The sequence below is a fragment of the Panonychus citri genome, unplaced genomic scaffold (assembly GCF_014898815.1).
Source record: "Panonychus citri isolate SS breed McGregor unplaced genomic scaffold, ASM1489881v1 Contig00003, whole genome shotgun sequence".
NCBI lineage: Eukaryota > Metazoa > Arthropoda > Arachnida > Trombidiformes > Tetranychidae > Panonychus > Panonychus citri.
This window is the reverse complement of record NW_026515408.1, coordinates 209,887-231,910: the sequence shown is the minus strand read 5'-3', so window position 1 is coordinate 231,910 and position 22,024 is coordinate 209,887. Positions and strand designations below refer to the sequence as shown.

Below are 22,024 nucleotides of genomic sequence, written 5' to 3'. Positions count from 1 at the left end.
TGTTACGAATCATTTGAAGACCGACAACAAATTCATCCGGAGCTTTTTTCGTTGTTAATGAAAAGTATTGAATTTCTTTTCAATCTTTAAATTGTTCAATATTCGGTTTTTCTTATTACATGAAACGAACAATGAAAATTCTGCACTTTAGTTTTTAAACTTTAAAGTGTCTGTTCACTAGTATATTGAACCAATTAATTCTATTTATCATTCAGTATCAAGGCTCACCCGTCGAATCATTAAATCTAATTAAAAGTATTATGGTCAAGTTTTCTAATTGTAAAAACCTTTCCATTGATATCCTACGAAGGGTTTTCACGATAACTAATGAAGATCTTATCGAGATAATCAAAGTTCTGCCAAATCTATTTGTCTTGACTGTAGAGAATTGGGAAGATGCAAATATCATTGGTACACTCGATAAATTCTGTACATCAGCAGGTCGAAGAATAAATTTTATCTTGCGTAACGATGGCCAAATATTCGGCGCTCGCTCATATACACGATACATATTGAACGAAGATGTTGCGAGTCCTTTAAAGATCGATTATGAATTCTTACAAAAGTGGCGCGTTTATTGAAATTCATATTACAGTAGACTACACACTTATCGCAAGATCAGTGTGCTATGTAGACTAAGAGCTCAATGTTAAGTTAACATTGTTAACCCTTTACTCATTTCTAATTATCACACCAAATGTAAGGGTTCAACATGCCTAAATAACTAAGAAACACTACATGGTGACTTTCAAACAAAAATTACGATAAGTGTAGTCCACTGTAATTGAGCTCGAATTTTCAATCAATTCTTCGTGTTTTAATTATTTGTGATCGATTCTTTAAGACTAATTGACTAAAACTAATAAAATTTGTTACAATGGAATTGGCTGATTTGTCTTACGATTGCTTATCGTGTATATTTGATTGAAGAAATATGTCTACTATGAAACAAATGCTAAATCTTGAAGTTCTTCGTCTGAAAGATTTACCGAGTAATTATAATAATGAATTATGATCGTCCAAAATCTTTTGGTATACTAATGACTTTTTCTTTACTAAGTTGAACCTCGCGTTGACCTTTATCAAAAACCATGAAACTGAAGCAGATCGATTTTGACAACATATCGACAAAGACATTGGCCTGTCTGTGCTATCTTATGAATTTATCTCAATTTCGAATTCTGTCAATCATTAGTATCAAAATTCGCCTGTCGAATCGTTGAAGCTGATTAAAAGTCTTATGGTCAAGTTTCCTAATTGTAAAAACCTGTGCATGCATCTCATTGACAAAATTTCCATTACGAATGAGGATTTGGATTTTTTCATATTGATAAAGTTCAAACTTTTACTTTTAATTCAATTGTTATTCTTTTTAACTCAAACTTTTTTGGCTTAAGGTTCGGTTTTTTTGAAAGGGAGGAGTCATTATATTTAACTGAAATTGATAAGTTTATCGAAAAGGATAAACTATCAGCAAGTTCGCAGTGAGTGCGCTCCGGGGCTTCATTAGTTTTCTCTGCTTTTGAAAAAAAAACACCAGTTGATTTAAACCAGTTGACCTTAACAGTTGAGATATTGTTAATCTTCATTCAACTTGTGAATTTAGTAATTTCCACTTTCTGTTCAATATTTTTACAAATAATTAGATTTTTTACAATGGAATTGGGTGATTTACCTTACGATTGTTTATCGTGTATATTTGATTGTATTCCTGATCTTAAATCGCTTTTGGATCTGTCAACAGGTAAGAAAATTTTGCTACTTATTTTATTTAGAAATAAACTTGATTCATATTTCTATCATTAATCAGTTTGTAAAGAATGGAAAATTTTGGCGAAACAGAGACTGAAAAAAATTCGACATTTACATGGTAAGTTACCTATAGTAAGGCAATTTCATTTTGATTTACGAAAAGATTATATTAACTTCGCCATTTTATTAATTCTCCTTATCTCTGACCAAAGTTGAGCGCGATATCGAATCTGACCTTGCAGCATCTCCCAATCATCTTTATACAAACGATGTCGAATTGATGGAGAGAGTAAATGTCTCGCAAATGTTTCCAAATCTCAGGGTGAGTTCATTTATCAAGAAGAAAAAATCTTTTCTAATCAATTTTTCCACCGAACTCGCAGTTTTTCACGAAAGATGGTTCGCTCGAAACCACGTGTACCTGTAAAATGTTGGTCAATGTTTTATCAACATCGAAATCATTGACTGGACTCATTTGTGAAGCTCCATGTCTTGCCGTGGCTCCTATGACGATAGACTTTTGCTGTCATGTCGACATCGATGATATTGTTAAACACTGTGGTAGCCTCGAGTATCTGGTTTCATTTTATCAACCTTTTCTTCGTAGTTATTTCTTAAAATTTAAATTTGGTCAGAATGTGAAATACTTCGAAGGTTCAATCAGAGGATACAACGACAATGAGGAAGATAAAGATTATGATTTCATGTCCAAAGAAATCTATCAACTGTGTTACTACTTGAAACAAATGCCAAATCTTGAAGTTCTTCGTCTGAGAGATCCACCAAGTAATTACATTAATTTATTTGTTACCATTTGAAATCATTCGGTATACTAATGGCTTTTTCTTTACTTAGTTGAACCTCGTCTTTGGCTTCTACAAAAAAACATGAAGTTAAAGCAGATCAATTTTGACAACACATCGACAAAAAAATTGGCCTTCCAGTTCTTATCTCGTTTTCCCAGCTTGCGAAGTGTTTCTTTTGACGTTCTATCACTGGTAGATGAAAATTTCGAAGTTTCCAATGCTCATCCACATGTCCAAGATTGCGCTCAATATATTGGAGGAATAGCAAGTTTTCTGTGCTATCTTATGAATTATCCTTCCGAATTACCTTGAATTTAATTCTGAATTCTATTTATCATCCAGTATCAAAACTCACCTATTGGATCATTGAAGCTGATTAAAAGTATTATGGTCAAGTTCCTTAATTGTAAAAACCTCTTCATCCATCTCATGCAAAATGTCTCAATAACTAATGAGGATTTGATCGAGATAATCAAAATGTTGCCCAATTTAACTCTATTAGTCTTGGACATAGAGAATTGGGGAGATGCAAATACTATAATAAATCCATTTAAGTCAAAAACTTAAAAACTTTTTTAATCTTCGATAAAAGTGAAAAATTGATTCATGAAGATAATAGATGTTGATTGATATGATATTTGAATAAACGATAAAAGTGATTTATGAAAATATCTTTTTGTTCATCAAGAGAATCAAAAAAATATCAGCAAATGATTTCAGCTGAAAAACTGAGCTTCAAAGTTTCGTTGTATTTTCTGGAATCCTTTCGATTGATCGGTAATTATAAATCGTCATGTAAATTTAGATAATTATGCATCGTTGTTTCTTGTCTTCGTCACCAATTCCAGCTTTGATAGCTTCCATAATTACCTGGAGATTGAATGATAAAAAATGTCAATTGAGATCAAATTGTACATATGAATAAAGAATAAAATAAATTACATTTTCTATTCCAACAAGACTTTTAGCTGAACATTCAACGTAACAGGAAGCATTCAGTTTACGAGCTAATTTACGACCCATGTCCGTGGTAATAAAAGTTTCCTCAGATCCATTTGATTGAGATGTCAAGTCGATGCACTTTGATCGATACCAAGGAGATGAGGATTTATCATCAGGTCTGAGATCACTTTTGGTTCCAACCAAAACGAACGGGACTTTCGGTGCATGTTCCCTGATTTCTGGAAACCATTTAGTTGTAATATTTTGATAGGAATTTAAATTGGCAACACTGAAACATAATAGAAACACATTGGTCTATGGGAAGAGAGAGAGAGAGATCAAGTTAGTCATTGACAAATAATCATTTTGAGATACTGAATTTAAAGCAACTTGTTAATTAGTAGATGTTATTTCATTAAACTTTTAATAGGAAGATGAATAAAATGACAACAATCAATTCCCCATCACCACCCAAATATGTGGTTTCTTTCCTATGTAATTTGAATAATTATTATACTAATCGTTTTTTTCGCCCTCAGTTAAACCTCGTCTTTGGCCTTTACCAAAAATGAAACTGAAAAAGATTCGATTCGAAGACATGTCATTGAGATCACCAGTCTTCAAGTTCTTGCCTTTTTTCCCTGATTTACGAAGTATACATTTGGATATTACTGAAGTCAAGGATAAAGATGAAGGATTTCTGATTCGCATACTCATCTGAATGTCCAAGATGTAGTTTTAAAAATACACAAAGTAAGTTTTTCAGCTTTATTTGTTAATATTTTGGTTAATTTGATTTTGATTTTGATTTTGATTTTGATTGCATTTATTATTCAGCACAAAGGGTAAACTAAACGGATGTTTCAAGCATATTCAAAGTATTTTAGTCAAGTTCCCTAACTGTAAAAACGTGTGCATTCAGTTCATGGTTGTCGATAACTAATGAGGATTTGATCAACATTCGGTTTTTCTTATTAAATGAACAGTAAAAATTATCTTGAGTCTCAATAATAAACTAATATCGTTTTCAATCTTGATATTAGCTTTGTATACTTTTCAAAGCGCGATCCAGTCATCAATTCATCTCTCTGCTGCTGTTGCTATTAACTTTGAATCATCAAGACGATGCGATTCAGTTTCTAATTTTCAAGTGTTTGTTTACTTGTTACTTGAATCAATAAATGTTTCAAATCATTTATTTGGTGTCTCCTTGTTTTCATAATGACCTCTCAATAATCTTTTAAATAAATAGTAAATCTATTGTTTAATCCTTTTGTCTTTGTAAATTAGTGAAACGAATGTTTCTTAATTCACCTTAAGAATCAACCTTATGTTAACTAATTATTATTATCTTATCACAATTATATAAAAATATATCTTAAACATAAACTTTAATGTTACTAAAGGGAAGAGGGAAGTGGGACTGATCATACAATGAAAAAGATACAATGTATATCGAATGGATACAATATATGACGAAGGTGATCATGATCAGTGCATCATGATCACCTTCTAGAACATTCTATTAATTAAATAATCAATACTCATTCGTGACAATCTATTGATGACCATGATATTCATGGTCATCATCATGGTAACAATAGAAACAATACATAGACATGAACAAATCAATAATTTTGTTACATTACCCCCGTCCTCCAGACGAAAGCTCTCTTTTTCGTAACATTAATCGATAAATCAATAAGCACAATATTTGCATAAAACAAGCACAAAGAATGCGATAAAAACACCAATACAATATTATTCATACTCTATATTAACTTTCACATAGTCTGAGTTACAATAAAGTGATTATGTTCAGAAATTATAAACTGAAGAACATCTTCAGGTACATCAAATTTAATTACATTGAATAAAGCAGCAAATTCTAATAAACACTCACGAGCTTTTTCCAAAATTTTCGCTTGTTGATCAAATTTACCGTTGATTTCGTCTTCAATTCCCGAACAACGAAAATATGCATATTTCATCAGTAATTGATTACCTTTTATCCTACCCTCGATCTTTTCCTTGACCGATTTAGGAGCAGGTCGTTTCAGTGTTTTCTTCAACGTCAATATTTGATCTATGGCAATCCCTACCACCTTGACGAAGTTATCATTTTTATCCTTCAACACCTCAGAAGTCATCTTTTGATTACTGTTGAAAAGCAGAAAACAGCTAATACAATTAGATTAATAACAATTAATAACATATAATATGATAACATTAACATTAAGAATGTTAATTTACAAATGATTCATACAAATAACAAATTCTCTCAAAATTTTCATCAACATTAATCCAAGTTAGAATGAGAAATTGCAATAAGATCTCCATTAACTTGATTATAAAATAATTAATTATATTAAAACTAGAACAAGGTATGTAAAATTCCCATGGATCTATCGGCCACGTAATTTAAAAACCATCTCCCTTGCCACCAATAGCGCAATGAGTTGGATAAGGAGGAGGCGACTGTTGACACAACAACCAGTCCACAAGGTACCATCTCCTACGTTTAACCAAATTCCTAGTCATCAATAAAACTAATTAATTAAGCCGAGAAGCTAATCTATTGATATTAGCTTCGATTTGATTGATCTCCATCACCAGACCATCGATGGAGTTACTTGAGCTTTGATAAACATTATCACGAGCTCGTTTAAGAGTAGCCTCAGCTCTCTGGGCTCTTTGTAATAGATCATGAACTGAATTAATTTCGAATTGGGCAAAATATTGAGAAATTTCAGGCTTGATTCCTCGGACGATCAACCTTATAACTTTTCTCTCATCCATCTGAACATTAATTCGTTTACAAAGTTTGATTTGTTCCAATAAAAACGATAGAACTGATTGGTTTTCCTGTTGTCTTCCTTGGTACAATTTATTCTCCAATGATTGTACGTAATTTGGATTAACCATATCTCTGAGCAACATATTTTTCATGGTACTATATTCGACAACATTTTTATTTTTGACATAAGATAAGTACCAAAGTTTAATCGTACCAGTAATAAACATTGGGAATCGTTGAAGTCGAACATTATCATCCCAACCAACGGCCATCGTTTCGAACTCGAAATTCTCAAACCATTCGAAGATATCTTGACCATTGTCACCACTCAGTCGATAAACATTCAGATTTTGCTCAAGTGAAAGGTTATTTTGAAGAATAGACATTTTTTTTCTCTATCATTCAAATTCTACAATTTATATTATTTCAAAAATAACCTTTTTGTTCATAACACCTTTGATATCAAATGATCTCATAACAAATTATATTGATAAATACTTTCTACCTCAACTTGCTTTTGAAGCTGTTCAAGGTATTATATTTATATTATCAGTTATAACAAAATTATTCTAATATTCAAATTGCGATATATTTCATCACCCTGACTTGCTCTTTAAGCTGTCTTAGGGTATTCCATTATATCACAATAGTAGACACAGAAACTTACCAGTCCAATGTACGAACCAAGTTACCAATCGTTAATCAGGTTGAATAATTAGTTCTGAATTTAAAACGATTTTTTTTAAAACAATATAACAAACCAAATGATTAGCAGAAACTCTCGATCTCTGATACGTAAAACAAATTCAATTGAATCAAATCAATATCATATGATGAATGTCAAATCACTTGAAATCACTATCCTGCCTGGGTCGCCAAATGAAACGAATGTTTCTTAATTCACCTTAAGAATCAACCTTATGTTAACTAATTATTATTATCTTATCACAATTATATAAAAATATATCTTAAACATAAACTTTAATGTTACTAAAGGGAAGAGGGAAGTGGGACTGATCATACAATGAAAAAGATACAATGTATATCGAATGGATACAATATATGACGAAGGTGATCATGATCAGTGCATCATGATCACCTTCTAGAACATTCTATTAATTAAATAATCAATACTCATTCGTGACAATCTATTGATGACCATGATATTCATGGTCATCATCATGGTAACAATAGAAACAATACATAGACATGAACAAATCAATAATTTTGTTACATTAGTACTGTGCGCAGTAAACCTAATTAATTATAACAATTAGCGGCCTGGAGGGCCTGGGACTTCCAACATAATTAATAAAATAACCAAGGGCCCGGAGGGCCTTGGACACTCAACCTACTCAGCTACAATAACTATGAATCGCAAAAGCTTTACATTCATCATATTTGAATCTAGCAAAAACAAGAGGATTAACTTTAACGTTTACTTAAAATATTGTGAAAATGAGGGAGAATCATTATTTTGGTACAAATTGCCCCTTATCAAGATAATAAAGCTGATTAAAAGCGTTATGGTCAAGTTCCCTAACTGTAAAAACTTGTACATGTGACTGACGAAATTTCCATAACGAATGAGGATTTGGTCGAGATAATTGAGATGTTACCACATTTAACTCTATTTGGGTTGGAATTAATGAGTTGGGGAGATGCAAATACTATTGACACAATTGATAAATTTTGTCAATCAACAGGTCGTAAAATATTCTTTTGGTAAAGGCTCAAAAGAGCGAAGGCAAAAGGGTGAATGTCAAAAAAGCGAATGTCACAAACGCGAATATCAAAATAGCGAATTCGTGCTAATTCACTAAAACATAATCGACTTATCCAATTACTAGGAAAATAATGGTGTTGTGTTCGAGCTGAATGTAATGGTAAAGTGAATCTAATTGGTGATAAAATTGTTTCGAAATCTGAACATTCTCATGAACCTGATACTCTGAGAATAGTGAACAATGAACAGAAAAATTTTGCTAAGGCCATTGCTGAGACTTTTGTAACATAAAATCAACTTATAATGAGGCAACAACGAAAGTCCTAACAACGATTCAATTTCCTGATGAGGAAAAAGCCGCCGGACTTTCAACTTTTAATCAAATCAAAAGAACAATTATAAGAGCGCGTTATTCTCCTTTTCCATCTCTGCCTCGTTCTTTAAGTGATATCAATGTACCTGAAAATCTACAATCGAGTTCGAGTGAAAAGTTTTCTCGAATCTCTGATGGTGATGATGATAAAATCATCATTTTTGCAACTGATTCATTTCTTAGTTACTTGTGCCAATCTGATCATGTTTATTCGGATGGAACTTTTAAAAGTGTTCCTAAATTATTTCATTCTCTTTACACTTTAAATGTGATGAGAAATGAAATAATGATACCTGTTGTTTATGCGCTGATCCCTTATGCTTCAATGCTAATTTATACTCGACTTTTCTGTTTAATTCAAGACCTTTGTCAATCAATTGGGTTACTATGGAGACCTATGAAATTCACTCTGGACTTCGAAATCGCTACAGTCAAAGCAATTAACCTTATTTTTCCCTTTTGTGAACTCAAATGCTGTCATTTTCACCTGTGTCAAAGTTTATGGAGAAACGTTGGAAAGTTCGGATTGGTCAATCGTTATAAAGCCAATGAAGATAATGTTAAATTAACAGTTCGGCGGATTTCCGCTTTACCGCTTCTTATGAAAGATGACATAAATTCAGTTTATAACCAGATAAAGATTCAGGCACCTGATGATGATGCAATGCAAAACTTTTTGGATATTTTGATGAAAATTATCTTAAAAGTGATGCTCGTTTCCCTATCTCAATTTGGAACCATTATGATGATGATGACCCAAGAACTAATAATCATGTTGAAGGATGGCATTCAGCTCTGAACAAAGCTGTTGGCCGTAATCATGCTAATTTCTTCCAATTCTTCGAAACTTTGATGAAGCAGCAAAATAACTACGAGATTCAGATTCTCATCGCCTCTCATGGTAACCGTCCTCCCAAAAACCGGAAATATATTTCATTGAACGCAAAGATAGTTAACTTAACAAAAGATTACACCGAAAATCGTATCATGCCATTGGAATTTATCGATAAAGTTAAATATTGTTTAGGTTTATCAGAATGATGCGCAGTAGCTTCCCGTTTATTTTTTCTATGCGTAGTAAATTCGGGTGTTCAGAATTCGATGATAATTAATTTAAAATTGTAATAATTGAATTTTTCTTTATTTTCCCTTTGAAATCAAAGTTTTACTGACCATCAAAACTAATGCCATCTAGTGAGAGAAAGACTCTTATTGACATGCGCATTCGCTATTTTGACTCTCGCTCTTTTGGTTTCGCGTTTTTGTCTTTCGCTCTTTTGACCTTCGCTCAAATGAGCCCAAATCATTCTTTTACTTGCTTCGTGATGATGAAAAATGGGATGACGACTCTTCAGATGATGAAAAGACTCGATATTCATTGAATAAATGTGATACCGATCCTTTTGCGACCGATAACAAGTTTATTCAGCCGCGTTTTCGTCGATAATAAAAATGAATAGATATAAAGTCGAAACTTTTATCATCCATGTAACCAAAAAGACTGAGTAGTTTGTTAATGAAACTCAATCCCAATGGACTTGTTGTGGTACTTTGACTTTTCCTCCCATTATCACCTTGATCTTTGTTTGTTTTTCTCATAACAATTTCTTAACTAAAGACGACTTAGGACTAACTAATTAAGTGAACATCTAAATCAACATTTGATAATTGTCTTGATAAACTTTTCATTTTTTGGGTCATTATAATATTATCCATCACCGGACATTATATACAAAGTATGAAAAATTAGGTATAAATGATATTAAAATACAGAGTTAATACAATTAAAGTTGACAGACGTATCAGTCTAGAGTGATGATTCCAATTGGATTATTTAAATGTAGCTGTATGATGTTTGTGATGAATGTTTTGCCCCATTTTCACCATTTCTCGTACCAACTCCGCTGTAGGAATCGGAATCTTTTTGTTTTTTATTTTCTGCAATTCAATATAAGCTTTAAGGTGACTCGAGCGTCTCGTTCAGGAGAATAGTCACATGTTCATCATCGTCCCTACGTAATTTTTGGTGGTTGAAGAATAAAAATTTATCTAATGATACTAATCCTATTGGTTGTTGTAAAGGCCAAAGATCTTGCAGATCAACATGTTCGATAAATGATGCTTTTAATTTAGCTGGGATTAATTCAAGTTTATTTAAATCGTCTTTACCTTGGGTTAATAATCGTCTTCCGATTATCGCACTTGCCTCCATATCTCGTCAAGGCTTAACCCTGTTGTTAAAGCATTGATTTGTACAGGGCATTTCACCAAGTTTCCAAAAAGTTTTTCTTGAATAACTTTTTTGTTTTTGAGTGTTCAGACCACAGGCTCGAGTTATGGTAGTTTAGACCATACTCAATTGTCATATTAAAATACCAAGGTCATTCCAGTCATTTTGTTAGGATACGTTTTCAAGGCCATTTGATGGTCAAAATCGATTCAGATTAAAAAAATCACCATGCACCTAAATCGCAAAGATTTTACGCTCATGCTCTTTGTTACGAGAAAACTAATAAGAGGCGAATGAAAAGGATTTCGCCTCAAAAACGCTATATCTCAGCAACACAAAATGTCAAAAAGTTTTAAAATCGTAAGGAGCCTCATGATTGCTGATTAATTAGGTTGTGACCATCAAATGACCTTGAAAAAGAATCCCAACAAAATGACCTGAATGACCTTGATATTTTATTTTTTGTACAATAAAACTGTATATTTAAATTATTAAACGGACGGAAATACATTCAATACAATTCGTACGATTTTCGTAAATAAAGTTTAAACGGTAAGATTTTCAAGAAATTTTACGACTTTTTTTATTTGCTTTTTGTTTTTTATTATGATAATATCAAGACAATTGTTCAAATATTATGAATTCAGAAGGGCGTTAATGATACGTGTCTTGCCGTGAGACACAATTTCAAGACTGTCTATCGCTAATAGCAAAAATTTGCTTTTCTGTTATCAGATAAAAATTAAGAAACATGATGTTTGAATGGCCTGATCCCGTATCTACTCGCGTAGATCTCTTTATGGACTTTACAACAAGCTGGCTCCTTTAATAATTGACTGCTGTTTGCCAGAACTCGCTCTACTCTTTTCACCGTAATATTTCAAAAAAAAAGACCAATGGTCTGTATATGTCACACTACCAAAATTCAGAGTTGGCAAAAAGTGGTCACGTTAGCGGTCTCGCCGCACACGCGTTACAATCAAATTGTTCACCCAGACTGTTTTTTTGTGTGGCGAGACACGAACAGGTGGTGGGTTATCATTCGATTAACACACAACCTGAGGCAAGTCAATCTATTCAGCAAGAATAAATAAATGTTTTTAAAATGCTACGCCCTTTTTGTGTGAAAGTAAGTTCTAGAATGTTCGCGAAAAGTCCATTCAAAGTTCTTGAACGTTGAGAGGATTGATACGATTGAACACAAAGGTTATGATTGTCAACAATACTATGAGGTGGTAATGATAAACTGAATACAATGGTTTAGATAATCTACAAGAGGATTACCTCGGTTTGTGATGATTTCATTTCTTTTGTTAAGATCCTTTAGTTGAGTCAGTTTAGGCTTTCTATCAGTTTGGTTCTTTTGTCACCTCGGCTTGTGTTGAGGTTAGCTCTTTTTCTTCAATTGAGATTCTTTTGTTGAATTATTTTTCAGCTTTTGATTAGTTTTAGTTGAGTTCTAAACCTCTGATCTTTATTGTGTTGTTCCAAAGCATAAGCTTGTTTTTTTGTTTTTTTGGTGAGCAAATTTAGACTCGGACAATAATCAAGATCTACTTTAGACCAATGGCTAGAACTAAACAAACATTTCGACGCACAATCATAACAAGATCAAATTCGGCTAGTGGGATGAGATATGCGCTGAGTCCAGTGTCTCCCCTTTATGAAAACCGGCCTCCTCGAGGAATCAAAAGAATAGCAACAAAATGTCCGATAACTTCTAATACCTATCCGAAACCACCCACACCATCGTCAGTATTCGCTCCTCCTCAGCCCGCAGTGACCCCTGTATCTACATCCGGGCGTGTTTCAACCAGGAGGAGATAAGTTTCTCGGATGGTATTTACAAATTTGCGAAAGTTTTAAGAACGCAAAGAATGAAGATTGAAGGTAGATAGCATTGTGTGAGTGTGTTAAGATGGAAAGACTTCATTCAATTTCGATTCATTTAAATTCGGAATTAAAATCTGTTGATTTGAAAAAATGGTCAAAGCTCCGTATGGCTTGAATGAATAGGATAGTGATCGAATTTGGTCTAGTAGACCAAATGTAGTCAGACCCAAGGACCCGTCAAAATTTTATTGTAAATTTTGTGAAGTACCGGTCCAACTTAGACACTTGTGCGTTGCGAAAATCTAAATTTCCCTGTGCTTCACGTCAAACATGTACGGATATATGTGAAAAATATTGTCCTGGTCCTGGTCTACTTCTGTAGATTTTTGTGTTCTCTCACACGACGACCTTAAAATGACCTTTGAACGTTACCTTCGTTAAATGACCTCAATGACTTTGAAAATCGTAGGGTCGAGCGCTTCAATTCTGTCTATTTGCAATTGGAAAAAATAAAGTCAACTTCACTTATTCTTTTTTAATATTGTAAATTATATAGAGCAATCCAAACACAATAAACAATCAATTCACATTGCAAATCAATGCACATCAATCGTCTGTTTATCAGACAATGTGCATCAAACTTGTGAAAGTTTCGATTTTTTAGCAACCGGTTCAACATCACTTTCCTGCTGTTGCTTTTCTGACACAACCGTATCCGTATATGCTGTGGTTCGTTTTTTCTGTTTGCGGCTCAGTTTTTGAATGCTGGTTTTTTGCGTATAAGCGTTCAGAACCTTGTAAAAACTCGAGTATATTGAAAAAGTGATCTCTTTTTTATAGTTCGATTTGGATTAATTTAGAAATAAATTTGCATGGAAATTAGTTCAAAAATTCAAAAAACAAAAATTCACCCTCACACATGGCCACCAAATGTAATGTAATAATTACACGAAAAATTAAAAAGGGGTTGAATTTTCTTATTTTGAGCACAATTAATTGATTAATTAACCTTTAGCCTTCACTGGCTAAAGGTTAATTTGTTACTCTTATGAAAAAATAAATATCAACAATTAACAATTAACAAATCAACAATTAACACATCAACAATTAACAAATCAAAAACTATAAACGGGAAAAGACTAATAATCAATGATCAGAAATTAATAATTAGTAATAAAATTAACCATTACACATTAATAATTAATCAAATTTGTATTTAAATCAAATAATTGTGACACACTACAACTAATAACATATTTTACAGATTGTCCATTTATCTCTTGATTATACAAAAAGTAAGTCTTCTTTTTTGGTATCTTTTCCTCTTTACAATCGCTAATAAGGTCAGTGAAGACTAAATTTTTAGTACGATTGTGTTCTTATCTTGCTCATTCTCACAATTGATTTTTTCAGTAGAATCCTTAAACTTACGGTCAGTGTAGACCTCAGTTTATCATTTTTTTCTTTATTCATTTTTATCATTATCATTATGCATCAATATATTTCAATTTAACTCTTAGTTAAAACAAACCTTATAAATTATGAATTACTCTGAGCACTTTGGATTTAATCCAATCGAATTTAGCCCATCAATTAACACTATAAATTCAAACCATGTCATAAACAATCATATTACCTTTGAGCCATTCAAAGATGGCAATGAAGATTTGATTGATTGGTTAATAAACTTTGAATTAGCTTCTAGTGCTTTAGGTCTTGGTGCTTTTGAGATGTTCAAGATTATTCCCTTTTATTTGCACGGTTCAGCTCGCAAATGGTACAACGTTACCTGTAGTCCTCATTCTTTCCGAAAAAAGACTAAAATTTATGATGAATTAAGAAATAGAATGATCTCAGACCTTTGCCCAGTTGATTATCAAGCTCATCGCTCTCATCAATTTCATTATAGTAAACAAGAGCCAAATCAGCTAACGACTAAATTTGTCTATCAAATTCAAGAATTATGTATGAGAATGAATAAAAAGATGCCAGAAAAGCTCGTGATAATCTTCATCATTGAAAGACTTTTACCTCAAGCTAAATTCATAATAACTTTACAAAATCTTCAAACATTAACCGAACTTATTAATGCTGCTAAATTAGTAGATAAAACCGTCAATTCAAGGGTAAAAAAGAAAACAAAAACGAAAATACTTTGAATTCAAATCAATTACAATTTAAAATTAACAAAATCAATGAGAAATTAAACGATGCAGTCTCTTCAATTTTTCAAATTCCAAATACAAATCTAATTCACAAAGAAATTACAAACAACTTACAAATACAAAATAAACAAATTAAATAATAACAAAGTCCAAGCAATGTTCGATACAGGTTCCAGTTTAACTCTAATCAGTAAAAATCTAGTTGATCGACTGAGTTTAAATTTGCAACCGTATTTTGAACCCTTCCCATTAGCTGTTAATAATAGCCCAGTTAAAATACTTGGACAAGTCAAAGTTAGAATTAAAATTTGTGACGACGAATCAGCAATTGCAATATCAACAATTGTCCAAGTTACTGAATATTTGCCACATCAATTCGATGCCTCAATCGGTCACGATCTAATGACTAAGGTCAATCTTATAATTGATTGCGCATCTAAAACAATCCATATTCAAATCCAATTAATCTCACGAGTTTACCAAGTGCTAAACATTCGAATGAGATAAAAAAGACTGAATTTATTGAAAACTTTGATCGGTAAGGTTTAAGGAGTGCTCCGGGGTGTGTCTTAATCATTTAAACAACCACAACTCTTTAATTACGATTAATCGATGTGTTTAATTTCACCAACTTAATTAACTCCTGGGTAATTGTCTTTTATATAATTCAACATTGCGACAAATTTTTTACCAGGACTTAATTGTTTTAAAAAACATCTTTGAAATAAGTAAGAAAAATAATGATCATCTTTATCAACACCATTGATTCCTGTGGGTACTGCGTCTTTAACTGATCGCCAGAATCTCTCAACCTTTTGTGTGTTAATTGTTGGATCAATCGGATCGAGGAAGTTTTTTGAGTGGTTGACGGTGTAGTGTTGATATCTCAAGTTTTTTAGGTCATTATAACCTCTCCACTTGTCAGTATAAACAGTAGAACCAGGTAATACCCAATTCTTGACAATAGTATTTATTGTTTTTTGTCTCTCTTTTTTGACATCACCATGAAAGCCTTTTCTGAATTTCTTTCTACACCTCCAACTATCCAAATTGCTTGACCAGCTAAGGGCCGACCGGTGTGATTTTTTGCTGTGAAAATGTGAGACTCATCAATCTCCACCTCAACACCTTCTCCTCCCAGCTTAATTGAATTAGCTTTAAGTACTGATAAGCATAATTTTCTAATTTTTTTGTAATGTTGAATAGCTGTTGAAATAGAAACACCAATTAGTTCAGAAGCTTCAGTTACCGATTTCGATGAGCACCAGCAAAACACCAACTGAAGGTTTTGTAATAAAGTAATTTTTTCGTTCTCGAACCAAGTATTTTTAGATTTACTGTAACCTTTGAAACAAGTATTACATTCAAAAAACACTTTAAATTTCATCTCTCTCTTGATACGAGGATGAACAAATCCTGGACAGTTTAGAGCTGGACATGGTTTAGGTTGATCATTTGGTAATAAGCCGAATTCAGTCGCAAAGCCTAGACCGGGAATATCTTCTTCTACGTTAGTTAAATTAATCACGAAATTGAAAAAATTAAGGAAATCAAGATTTAAACCAGCAAAAGACATTGTTGATTACAATAGAAAAGCATGTTGATTATGGTTAATTGAACACATCGATTAATCGTAATTAAAGAGTTGTGGTTTTTTAATTGATTAAGACACACCCCGGAGTACTCCTTAAAGCTTACCCTTTGATCAAATCAATGCAAATTTAACGAAGAGAATGAACAACAAGAAAACTATTGTCCTGATTTAGAATTAGTTGATTCTCAAAATGAAATACCAAGTGCTGAAGAGGTACCAAAATCGATAGACAAAACTGATCACGCTAATTATCCTAATCTTTACGTGAAATCAAACTCAATTAAATGTTTATCTTCACATTATTACTCTTTACCTTCCTTAAATTGTTATCCTACACTCGAATATTATCAACCCTATCACCACACAAATGATAAAATCAACTCAAACAGTCATGAACTTGAAGATAATTTTTTCAACTGGTTGATACAAAGGAGTGTCGATGAAATTACCTAACGATAACCTCCAATAAACTTCTCGAAACATGGACTTCACCCTTTGCTTTGGCAGAGACTGCTCAAATTTAAGACGACGGAAATGTTGCAATATTATATAATTAGTGATTGACTCTCAACCATTGACGTAAAGATGATGATTATGATAAAAGAAGAAGTGAAAAACAAACCACTCAATTGAGATTTACCTGAAGATAAAAAGCAATAGTAATTCATAAATACTGAATTAAATATCATTAATTAATTACAATTTGATCAGTAAAGATCAACTAACGACTTTTGTAGTCCAGTAAAGGTCAACCAAAGTCAGTTTATAATATTAATACAATTAAGTTACCTGTATTTTTTGATTAAAATAGATTAAAAGTTTAATTAATAAATTGTTTGAGTTTTTATATTCACTATTGGTCAGTGAAGACCGATGGTTAAATCATCACCTCTGTAACTATATTCGTGTGTATAAATTGTTCGTCAGTGAAGACGACAATTTAGTCTGAAATATTAACAAGCCAGTGGAGGCTAAAGGCTAACTTCGAAACCATTAATTGGGCTCATTTGTGAAGATCCATGTCTCGTTTCAAATTCTCTTGACATTTTGCTGTCATGTCGATATCGACGATATTGTTAAGCACTGTGGTAGCCTCGAGTATCTGGTTTCATTTTATCAACCTTTTCTTCGTAGTTATTTCTTAAAATACAAATTTGGTCAGAATTTGAAATACTTTGAAGGTTCAATTGAAGGATACAACGAAGATGAGGAAGATAAAGATTATGATTTCATGTCCAAAGAAATCTATCAACTGTGTTACTACTTGAAACAAATGCCAAATCTTGAAGTTCTGCATCTGATAGAACTACCAAGTAATTACATTAATTTATTTGTTACTATCTGAAATCATTCGGTATACTAATGACTTTTTTCTTACTTACAAGGGAAAGTCACGAACTGTTCATTCGATATCGAGTCACCGACCACCGTAATCGATAGAGTACTTTTCGAAATGGGTAAAAATCGATATTATAGCTGCCACCTTTTCCGTTTCCGTTTTTGGTCGCTAATTCAAATTCTAACGAATTTTACGCTTTTGCCACTTTTAATCGGTATTTTAGAGTTAATTTTTTTGTTAATGATTTTTCCAGATCCATTCTATCAATATTAAACTATAATCAGATCAAATTTTACAAAAATACGACGACAAATCTAAAAGAAATTAATTTGAATGTTCTAAACAATCTTTAAGAATCACAAATTGATTGCAACTGATTTCTTCAATTTCGAATTTCATTATTTAAAAAAGGGTGAGAACGTCTTACTCATCAATAAGATTCGTTTTGTAATGCTTTTATCGAAAAAAATTCATAATTTTAGAACAAGTTATTGTACAGTGCGTGCTGAGATGATCATTCGTAATCTTGAAACTCTTGTTCTTCGCTTTACGTCGTTGAACCTCGTCTTTGGCTTCTACCAAAAAACATTGAGTTAAAGCAGATCAATTTTGACAACACATGGACAAAAAAATTGGCCTTCCAGTTCTTATCTCGTTTTCCCAGCTTGCGAAGTGTTTCTTTGGACGTTATATCACTGGTAGATGAAAATTTCGAAGTTTCCAATGCTAATCCACATATTCAAGACTGCGCTCTGCATATTGGACTAGTAAGTTTTCTGTTGTATCTTAACACATAAGGTACAAATTTACTTTCCGAATTACCTCGAATTAAAATCTGAATTCTATTTATTATCCAGTATCAAAACTCACTTATTGGATCATTGAAGCTGATTAAAAGTATTATGGTCAAGTTCCTTAATTGTAAAAACCTTTTCATTCGTCTCATGGAAAGGCTGTCGATAACTAATGAAGATTTGATCGAGATAATCAAAGTTTTACCCAATAATATTATTAATATTTAACTCTTTTTGTCTTGGATATAAAGAATTGTGGAGATGCGAATACTATTGATACAATTGATAGATACTGTAAATCAACAGGTCGTCGAATATCCTTTTACTTGTTTCGCGATGATCGAAAATGGAATCGCACACTTAGAACTGGAACATATACTTTAAACGAAGATGGTACGAATCATCTCGAGGCCGACAGCAAATTCATTCGCTCGGAGTTTTTGCGTTATGAATGAAAAAAAGTTGAATTTCTGTTCAACCGACCGATCTGAGTTTCTTATTACATAAAACGAAAAGTGAAAATTTGGATAATAAAAAGTAATATTGTTCTCGATCTTGAGATTAGCATTTCACACTTTTAGTTTGTCAACACAATTTGATTTTTTAGTTCCTAAGTTTTCAAATGATTATGTAATTGTATCAGTAAATGGCTCAAATCATTAGTTCAATGAGCAAAATTTTTTTTTAGTTTTTGATAAAAGTTATTAATGAAAATATCCTTTTGTTCAAGAGAATCAAAATAATATGAACTAATTATTTTAGCTAAAAAACTGAACTTAAATGTTTCGTTATTTGATGGAATCTTTTCGATTGCTCCGTAATATGAACTTCATACGAATGCTTCATAAAATGAGCTAAAATCCATATTTTAAATTGATCAGTTTGTAAACAATGGAACATTTTGGTGAAACGAAGACGAACGAAATTCGACATTTACATGGTAAGTTGATAATAATAAAGTAATTTCATTGAGATTTACAAAAAGATAATCTGACCGCAGTTTCTTTATCCATGTTCCGCAGACTTTTGTTTAACTGGATGAGATTAACCAAAGAAATGAAAAAAAGTTAAATCAATTACAATTGAACAGAAACTTAATTGGTGGTGATTAAAATGTAAAAACAGTAACTTTATTCAACAGATTCTGTTCAACAGTGTCTCATATTGAACCCGGTTAATTCAAATTAACCGTTTGCGGTTCACACTACCGCTTATAATAATTCTTATTATTATAAACTTATTAACAATTTGATCTTTTCATTCATCTAATTAAAAATAAATCATTAATTTTTTCTTTCCACGTGGTCTATTACGACTTCATTAGCCATCAATATCTTTTTTTCAAGCCTTTGGTAAGGCTCATTTTCCCTTTTCGTATTTTCATCAGCAATTATTTTATCAACCTTTCTATTTCCAGGTATTCCTGAATCACTTATATTCATACTAAATTCAAATAAATTTAGAAGTTTTTTAAAAGTTATCATTCAAATTAACCAATTTTACACAACAAAAAAATTAAATTGTCACCGGGAAATGAGAAACTTTCGCCATCTAGTGATCTGGATTTTTTCTTTTTAAATCAACAATTGATTAATGAGAGTCAATTTATTCCAGTTTATGAAAATTTATTCTTTCTTTAGAATTTTCATTTATTTTCTAGAAATAATTAAATTTGTAACAATGGAATTGGGTGATTTACCTTACGATTGTTTATCGTATATATTTGATTGTTTTTCGAATTTAAAACTGCTTTTGAATCTGTCAACAGGTAAGACAATTTTGCTGCTTTTTTCTATTTAGAAATGGGATTAAAATCTTGTTTTCATCTTCATCGTTTTACTTGATTGGTCAGTTTGTAAGCAATGGAACATTTTGGTGAAACAGAGATTGAAAAAAATTCGACATTTACATGGTGAGTCATTTTCATTTCGATCATTGGAAAGGTTAGATTAATTCTGTTTTTCTTTTGCATCATTCTTCTAATTAAGTTGCTAATGAATCCTATTTATCCCGTGTCCGTTTTTCATCTGACAATCACATCTACACGGATGATGTTGGATTAATGGAGAGAGTTAATGTCTCTCAGTTTTTACCGAACCTCAAGGTGAGATCATTTCTTGAGGATAAGAGACAAAATTACTCATCAATTTATTTCCAATTTAAACTTTTCCAGTTTTTATCCCTGAGTCCTGTTCATGGTGACAAATGTACTGGTAAAATGATGGTCAATATTTTGTCAACAACAGCGAACCCGCTGGTTGGATTTAAGTGTGACACTCAATGTTGTTCAAGCAATATAGTCCAACACTCTGGTCAAGTCCATGTCGATGAGATTGTTAAACACTGTGGCAGTCTCGAGTATATGAATATATTGGATGAAGATTTTCTTGAAAGTTATTTCTTTAAATATAAATTCGGACAAAATTTGAAACACTTTGACTGTTATTTCATATGGTACATCGATGATGAGGAAGATGAAGATGAAGATGAAGATGTGGATTATGATTCCAGATTTGAAGAAATAAATTTATTATGTCGCTACCTAAAGCAAATGCCAAATCTTGAAGTTCTGAATCTGGGAAAACCACTAAGTAAATATTTAATATCAAAAGAGTTATTGATCATTTATACTAATCGTTTTTTTCGCCATCAGTTGAACCTCGTCTTTGGCCTTTACCAAAAATGAAACTGAAAGAGATTCGATTCGAAGACATAAGATCGAGTTCGTCAGTCTTCCAGTTCTTGCCTTTGTTTCCTGATTTACGAACTATCCGTTTGGATATTCTTGAAGTCAAGGATAAAGGTTTTTCTGATTCGTATACGCATCTGAATGTTCAAGATGTAGTTTTGGACATATACGAAGTAAGTTTTTCATCTTTGTTTATTTTTGTTATTCTAATTTTAATTACATTTATCATTCAGCAAGACTCACCCGTCGGATTACTGAATCCAATTAAAAGTATTTTGGTCAAGTTCCCTAATTGTACAAACCTGTACAGCGATTTCCTACGGACGATAACTAAAGAAGATCTTATCGAGATAATCAAAATCTTGCCGAATTTAACTCTTATTGTCTTGAATAGGAAGAATTGTGGAGATGCAAATACTATTGAGACACTCGATAAGTTCTGTAAATCAGTCGGTCGAAGAATAAATTTTATCTTGTATGGCGATTGCCGAACAAGTGATCCAAGACGGACTCGCTCATATACTCACTTTGCATTGAACGAAGATGTTGCGAGGCCTTTAAAGATCGATAATGAATTCTTACAAAAGTACGTTTATTGAAATTCGTATTAATTAAGCTCGAATTTGTAATCACTTCAACTTTTTTACTCAGTATAACCTTAAATTCAAATTTTGTTACTCATCCAGCATCAAAGCTTACCTTTCAGACCCTTGAATCTAATTAAAAGTATTATGATCAAGTTCCTTAATTGTACAAACGTTTGCATTCAGTTCATGGAAAGGTTTTCGATAACTAATGAAGATTTGATCAAAATTCTGCCGAATTTAACTCTTTTTTATCTTGGATATTTAAAACGTGGGGGATGCAAATACTAAATGTATTGATACAATTGATAAATACTTTAAATCAACAGGTCGTTGAATATCCTTTTACTTGCTTCGCGATAATGCACATGGAAATTGCACACTTAGAACTGGTTTATAT

General features: G+C 32.1%; 1 protein-coding gene across 3 annotated transcripts; it reads left to right on the top strand.

The window, feature by feature from the left end:
• Positions 1–1,515: 1,515 nt before the first annotated feature.
• LOC128388166 (uncharacterized) lies at positions 1,516–22,011 on the top strand. 3 transcript variants are annotated; one of them, XM_053347545.1, is made up of 8 exons: positions 19,183–19,291; positions 19,374–20,119; positions 20,204–20,263; positions 20,340–20,455; positions 20,525–20,942; positions 21,005–21,213; positions 21,274–21,626; positions 21,727–22,011. In XM_053347545.1, exons 2-8 carry the CDS (start codon positions 19,945–19,947, stop codon positions 21,752–21,754), a joined length of 1,359 nt encoding a protein of 452 aa, XP_053203520.1. In that variant the 5' UTR covers positions 19,183–19,291; positions 19,374–19,944; the 3' UTR covers positions 21,755–22,011. The 3 variants fall into 3 exon arrangements, with proteins under 3 accessions (XP_053203527.1, XP_053203520.1, XP_053203521.1); XM_053347552.1 differs by lacking the exons at positions 19,183–19,291; positions 19,374–20,119 and adding an exon at positions 1,516–1,744; XM_053347546.1 differs by having other exon boundaries at positions 21,274–21,821.
• Positions 22,012–22,024: the final 13 nt, after the last annotated feature.

Excerpts from the sequence above, each read along its gene's own strand:
- LOC128388166 (XM_053347545.1), top strand. The coding sequence starts at position 19,945 with ATGAGAGTCAATTTATTCCAGTTTATGAAAATTTATTCTTTCTTTAGA. Across the intron at positions 20,120-20,203 it reads GCTTTTGAATCTGTCAACAG|TTTGTAAGCAATGGAACATT; the intron begins GTAAGACAATTT and ends TTGATTGGTCAG. Across the intron at positions 20,943-21,004 it reads GAATCTGGGAAAACCACTAA|TTGAACCTCGTCTTTGGCCT; the intron begins GTAAATATTTAA and ends TTTCGCCATCAG.